General features: G+C 38.8%; 1 protein-coding gene across 1 annotated transcript; it reads right to left on the reverse strand.

Annotated features, from left to right (window-relative positions):
- Positions 1-231: 231 nt before the first annotated feature.
- On the reverse strand, positions 232-1232 carry LOC133785758 (uncharacterized). The gene is made up of 2 exons (XM_062224975.1): positions 887-1232; positions 232-755 (listed from the first exon to the last, which is right to left on the reverse strand). The coding sequence occupies exons 1-2, from the start codon at positions 1230-1232 to the stop codon at positions 232-234; spliced, it is 870 nt and encodes a 289-aa protein (XP_062080959.1).
- Between the last annotated feature and the right edge of the window lie 6018 nt (positions 1233-7250).

Raw genomic sequence — 7250 nt, forward strand, 5'->3', positions numbered from 1 at the left:
AGCTGGTAATACCCTGATCGTAAATCTATCTTTGAGAACACCGTAGATCCTTGTAGTTGATCAAAAAGATTTTCTATTCTGAGCAAAGGGTATTTGATCTTAATGGTCACTTTATTTAGTTCTCGATAGTCGATGCACATTCGCACGCTCCCGTCCTTCTTCTTAGCAAAAATACACTAGTGCACCCTAAGGTGAATAACTCGGTCGGATGAAACCCTTATCTTATTGTTCCTACAGTTGTATCTTTAAATCCTTTAACTGGATAGGTGCCATTCTGTAGGGAGCTTTCGATATTGGTTTCATCATTGGGGACAAATCTATTTTGAACTCGATTTCCCTACTTGGAGGTAATGTCGGTAGATCTTCTGGAAACACCTCAGAAAATTCGCATACAATATGTACGTGTTTTGGTTCAAGTTGCATCTCTTGTGACTTTTCCACCACGTTAGCTAGAAATTTCGAGCAATCGCTACTGGTTAACCATTGAGATTTGAGATCTGAGACTATCGGTATGCGATTTTGAGAAACTTTTCCTTTGTAGGTGAAGTTTCCTCCGCCTTCTGTTTGAAAGTTGACTATCTTACCCTTAGAGTCTATCGTTGCCCCATGTTTTGCTAACCAGTCCATACCTAATATTACATCATTGTCCTTAAGGTCTATCTCAATCCAATCTACTGGTAACTCTCTTCCTTCAATTTTAACTACAATGCTACGCACCCCGCTACTAGATAACATTCTTTCCCCCGAGGGTAATTCTGTAACAAACTTATCTCTAAAAAGTTCGCATGGTTTATCTAATCTATCCATCATATTCATAGAGACAAAAGAATGCATAGCTCCTGAATTGAATAAAACATTATATGGTTTGAAGAGATAGTGATCTAACCTGATACTACTGTATTGCTAGTTTCCGCCTCACCTCTTGTAAGAGCGAAAAATCTGGCTGGTATTAATTTCTTGTCCTTCTTTTGGTTTCTCAATTTTGGGTAGTCTTTCTTGAGATGACCCTCTTCTCCACAATTGAAGCATCCCTTGGTCTTATATCGACATTCTGCTAAATGCTTTCTCTTGCAGATTTGGCATTGGGGATATTCTACACAAGGCCTCTTGTTTCTGCTGCCTTCTGACGTAGTTTTTCCTTTCTTGTCAGCCTTCTGGGTTTGACAACCATCATGTTTCCTTTTGTGGTCATTCAGATCATTATTGTTCTTTTTTGCTTCCTTCCTGGCCATACCTTTTTTCCAGATTCTATCTTCTAACGGTTCGACTTACGAGGCTATTTCCAATGTTTTTGCGTATGTGGTTACTCCTTGACCTAGCTTCACGTATCGGGCTATAATTGGCTTCAACCCTTTTACGAATCTTTTAATTCTTAGCGTCTCGGTGGGTACCTTGTCTACTATGAACTTGGCCAGTTGGTCAAATTTTCTGGCATATTCTGTCACAATTGAATTCCCTTAAGTGCGATGAATTTGTCCACCCTTGTGGCTAGAATTGCAGGGAAGTAATACTTCTTGTTGAACACTTGGAAAAACTCGTCCTATGTCATGACGTTCACATCTTGGGTTTGGTTCACTATATCTCACTAGATGCAGGCGACTTTCTGGAGTAAACTCGAGGCGCACGAGACTTGGTCCTCGTTCCCCAATCACATATGTTTTAAGATAGATTATATCGAGCGAAACCATTCTTATGCTTTTATTGGGTTTGATCCGCCATCATAGTTCAGTGGTTGCTGCTTCGTGAAGTGTTCATATACTTCCTTGTAGCGAGGCTCTACCATCTCTAATAATTATGCTAAAGGAATGACTCGTTGCACCACTTGTTGTTTTCATCCTTGGTTTATTTGGAATTCTTCTTCTCTTATCCTTAGCTCTGCCCTAAGTCAGTCATTTTCTCTTTCCAAGTTTTCTCGAGCAGTAGTAGCTGCCAGTTCTTTTGCTACATTAGGTGCTTCTGCCACTCCCAGGGCTGCTGGCATGTTTCGAAATTCTTCATATATGGGGGTGATGGCTACTCCTCTTCCTCGCTCTCTTCCCCTTCCTCGACCTCTTCTTAGTCCTCTTTCTTGGCCATTTAGTCTTTCAGATCTTCTTGGTTCCTACTCCATGTTTCTTTTCTGTTTCCTCAAAAGAGAATGTAAAAGCTAAGACAAAAAAATAAGCAGAAGTGATAACTTAGCCTATTGTACTATTGCTATTAGGTCCATCTATCTACTAAAAACCACCATATTACAATTATGTCCAACTCGAGTAAATGGGCCTTAACAATTGAATCTTCCATGGAGGAGGGCTAGGTTCAGTATATCGTACCCACTACTAAGGCCCCCTAACTTCCACTTGAACCCAAAAGACAGGAATTTAAACCCTTGCTTTATTAATTGTTATTCATTTTAATTAGTTCCAATCTAATAATGCAAAGCAAATGTGCATTCACAAATGGGAACCCATAAGAGAAGAATTTAAACTTTTCACTTTCAAATTGAATCCAAATTTCTTAACATTTACTAAACGATGAAAATAAAAGAAAATAACTTGTTTTATTAAAACAATAAATTATTTACAAACTTGCAAAAAATTTCTAAAAATAACATAAAATAAAACTTAACGATGTGTTCTTATATTCATCTATTCTTCCCCATCGGATCCAACTTCTAGCATGTCCTGAGTGAAGTCCTCATAATCATCTTGGGTGTAGATAAACCTTGAAGTGCAAGGAACATCACTAAGAATCCTTCCATAAGGTTGTCTGCTAACTGATGAACATTTTCTCCTATTTCTCCATTTGGTAATATGTCATCTTCGAATGTTCTAAAATTTCGTGCAAACCTAACCATAAATATGTTGTATTTATCTTCGACAGGTACATCATGATAAAATAAAACTTCGTTCCATGCTATCTTTAAACTTGGTTTTGGTAGCTGTAATATGGATGAGTGCATGAGAACTATGAACTTCTCATGTGATTTTAACACGGTTGTATGACTACCAATAATTTTTTCTATGTCCTTGTCAATTCGGTTAATTCTAAGAAACACCTTTTCGAATTCAGTCTCACCATCATGTTCGGTTATTCTTCTTATCGCCTTAACTTTTTTAACAACACTTGGGTCCATTGTGCTAAATTCTGAAAATAACAATACATGAGAAACATTAGAAACATATTTTGAAAATGAGTGTACTTACTTGGTAGAGAGTTGGTCCTTTGTAGCTGTAATGTGTATTTTGTGAGAAAGTTCAGGACCAATATAGTTGAGGAAATTCTTGGGATTTTGAGGATTTTGCCATCGGGGACGTTTTTGGTACCCCGAGCCTCGGGATTTGCTTAAGGTTACTTGAACCTTAAGTAAACCACACAAAATACAAACACTCATCTCTCTTTCTCTCCCAACCGACTCTCTCTCTCTCCAACCCGACTATCTCTCTCTCTCAACTTTTGGTGTGGATTTCTTGAGGAAACTAAGGGGATTAAAGGCTGACAACTTGGGAAATTGAAGGCTTGGGTTAGGATTTGGATTTTTTGCAGCTAGGAGATCATTAACCACAGCTGAGGTAAGCTCTAGTCCCTATTTTAGTTGAATTATGTCATGATTTTCTAGAGTTCTTTAAGTGTTCTTGAGCTTTGTGGCTCCAGATGTTGATTTTGTGTTTTGGTAGGATTTTGGATGAACTTAAGGTTGGGTTTTGTTGTTGGGAGTATGTTGATTCTGTTGTGAGGATTGAATTATGGTTCTAGAAATTATTTGGGATGGTTTTGATAGGATTTGGATGAGGAGAAAACAGGGAAAATATGGGTTCTTGGGGCGCCGCAACCCTGCTCTTGGGGCGTCACGACTAGTGTGATCCAGGGCCCAGGACGGGTTTATTTCCGAGGCGCACCGCGACCGTCAGGGTCAAGTCACGGCCCGTGTCTCAAATTCCAGATAGGGGGCTTTCTGTTCTGGGAGGCACAGGGTCAAGTTGGGGCCCGCCTGGGAAACTTTGGCCAGGTTAGGTTTTGAGTAATGGGAACTCAAACCTAAGGGCTCAAGATCGATTCTACTACCCGGTTTAGTAGAATTCGAGATCTCGAAGGCTAGGACTCGATTTGGAAGCCTTTATTTACATGATATTGATGAGTATCATTTATTTGGTTATGACTAGGGTGGCGCTATGGCTCGGGAAGAGATTGTGCTCGAGGGTCGTTCTTATTATCACCCTGTACTCGGGCCTGAGGTAAGAAAACTGCACCCAATACGTGATATATGTGTTTAGGGCTTAGCCCAGTTGTTGATTATAACTATGAATAGGGCTAGAGCCCCTGAGAATGAATATGATTGAGTTATGTTTGTGCACTTTTATTAATCATGCTTGAATGCTCCATTTCTGGCTAAGTGTTATATGATTGTTCACATAGTCTGCGTAGTTAGAGCTTGGCCCCATTAAGAAACATGATTATTACTATGTTTACATTTAATTGATGATGTTATGTAATTGTAATTTATGCATACTAGTATTGTCTGAAGTATCTGAATCTGTATCTGTATATGTATTTGAATACCTGGTTTAGGGCTAGACTTATTAGTCAAGGGTGGCAATAGCGCTCTGCGCGCTGGTCGAGAGGCTTAGGCAGGGACATAATATTATGTTGGCCGACCCTATGGTCATTGGAAAATAAAGAGCTTGGCTAGCTCTATGGCTAGTTACTTAGAGCTAAGGGCAAGGGCCCCAGGTGACTCTATGGTCACATAGCTAGGGCATAGGGCCCCGAGTTACCTATGTGGTCATCTATTCAGGGCAGCGGGCCCCAAAATGATTCAATTATCATTTATTTGTAATTGTATCCATGCATGAGTAACTTATTACTGCTAAGCATGCTAGATGTGTACTTGGAATCTATATTTACTTTTCATGCACATGTTTAAATTTTATTGCTGAGCCTTGGCTCACGGATGCTATGTGGTGCAGGTAAGGGAAAAGGAATGCTTGACCAGCAATGAGTTGGAGAGCTTCGGTGGCCGCGTGCACTACTACAAAAACACCATTTTAGGACACTTTTTAAGGGCACTCACCTAGATGCGAGTCCTAAAAACAACTCCTGGACTTTTTAGGACTAGCGTTGCGAGTCCTTAAAGAATTTCCCTAAAAACTATGTGTGTCTAAAAGTTTGAGTTTTTTTAAACAAACACCTCCTGGACTTTTTAGGACTCTAAAAACTTATGTGTGTACTAAAAGTTTGAATTTTTAAAAATTTAAAATTCCCTCCAATTTTTTAGCTAAAATTGCGAGTCCTAAAATCTTATGTGTGTCCTAAAAGTTAAATTTTAAAAAATTTCAAATTCCCTCCAATTTTTTTTAACTAAAATTGCGAGTCCTAAAATCTTATGTGTGTCCTAAGAGTTTGAATTTAAAAAAATTTCGACTTCCCTCCTATTTTTTTAACTAAAATTTTATTATTTATTACTTCACAAAGAAAAATATAACACAATAGCCCATTCTCTCTCTCTCTCTCTCTCCTTGCTCTCTTCCCCCATTTCTCTCTCTATCTCCCTCTCTCACGAACTCCACAACTAAGCCACAGACGGCGGCGCTCTGGCCACCCCTCTCCTACACGCGCCGGCGCAATGGACGCAGAAGGTTGGCAACCTTTGGCCCCTGCGAGCCCAGCCCCTCACACGCCACCCTTCGCCGCCTAAAGTCGTTCAAAGTCATGGTGGTACTATTTTTTCCAAACTCTTCCAAGTTTTCTCCGACCACCTCGAGCCACCCCGACCCAAATAAACACCACCAGTTCATTCCTTGTGCTTTGGGCATCAAAACACACTAAAGGATTGATCATTTTCCCAAACCACCACCATTGGGTGGTGGTGCCGCCATTAACGTCGGAGCTCCGGTGAGAGCTTTGGCTATCAATTAATTTTTAAAAAATTAAAAATAAGAATTTTTAGGACTCACTCAGTTTTTAAGGCTCTCAAATAGAGGACTTGCAATGCGAGTCCTTAAAAGCCTTTTTTTGTAGTAGTGGTGTACATATGTCGTTGCTCATCCACCACGGCCGAGGATACCTCAGAGTAACTAGGGTCGTTTCTCTTTTTTTGCCGCTTAGGCCGGCTGGTTGTAACTTTTGATCTGTATATGCCCTTTTAAACATCTATTTATAATATTTTGGGATCCCATGTATGTATGAAACTTTCAAATGAAAATTCAACATTTCCTTTGAATTTTTTTTAACCCTAACCCATGACATTAACCTTAGTTACACGTTTATAACCAAATGACTTGATTAACAAGTATGACACTATTTAAAGTACACAGTGTAAAATTCCTGGATTAGTAGGACGTTACATCAATTGTCTGTACAACAACATATGAAGGAGTGAGCTTCTAAGCCAGTAAGGAAAACACAAACAAGAAATCATATAACCACATAGTCATCACAAACATACCATATGTTCATAGCAATGCTAATTTATACTAATCATACAAGATCATAATATATTCTAGGTCATAATCATAGGTCATAATAATAAGACAGGTATAAGAAAAAGATAAGTGCTTATACATGGGTGGCAATTAAGCCCCGGACAAAAGTCTGTCATACAATTTTGGCAATCGAGCCTACCGGACATCAACTTAGGTCCGTCATACATTTTTGAACACCTTAGGTCCAGCCACACTTATCTTCTTTTTGTACCTGAAATGTTAGGGTCATACATATCACAAACTAGGTCATAAACTAAACTACCTAATTTTCCTTACCTTGAGTGTGGAAGAAGAAAAGAAAAGAGATTTCTTTTGCTATAGAGAATCACCCAAAACCTCTATATATCACATAATAATTTAATATTATAGACTTATAATAAAACTATACATCCAAAAATTCTAAACCTCATAAGTCATACCTTCACCCTAGAACCAAAAGATGAAATCTTGAGCCTTCACTCTAATGCCTATCTCCAACAACGACACCAAGAGCTTAAATACTTAAGTATATTTTGGCTATGTATTGGTTTGATATGGTTTAGTGTTTCAGATATAAGGTTTATAGTGGCTATTGTGTTTTGAGGCTTTAGAGAAAATAGAGAAAAAGAATTCCCAAGCACTATGTTGACCCTCGATTTGGTCAACGACACGGAGTCAAGTAAAATGATAGAAATTAGATGAAATCAAGACATAAGATAAACGACACAGAAGATTTATAGTGGTTTGGCCCCAGCAAATGGTAATAACCTACGTCCACTTAGTGTTCTTATTGATGTAGAATCCAAAGAA

The sequence above is a fragment of the Humulus lupulus genome, chromosome 6 (assembly GCF_963169125.1).
Source record: "Humulus lupulus chromosome 6, drHumLupu1.1, whole genome shotgun sequence".
Classification (NCBI taxonomy): domain Eukaryota; kingdom Viridiplantae; phylum Streptophyta; class Magnoliopsida; order Rosales; family Cannabaceae; genus Humulus; species Humulus lupulus.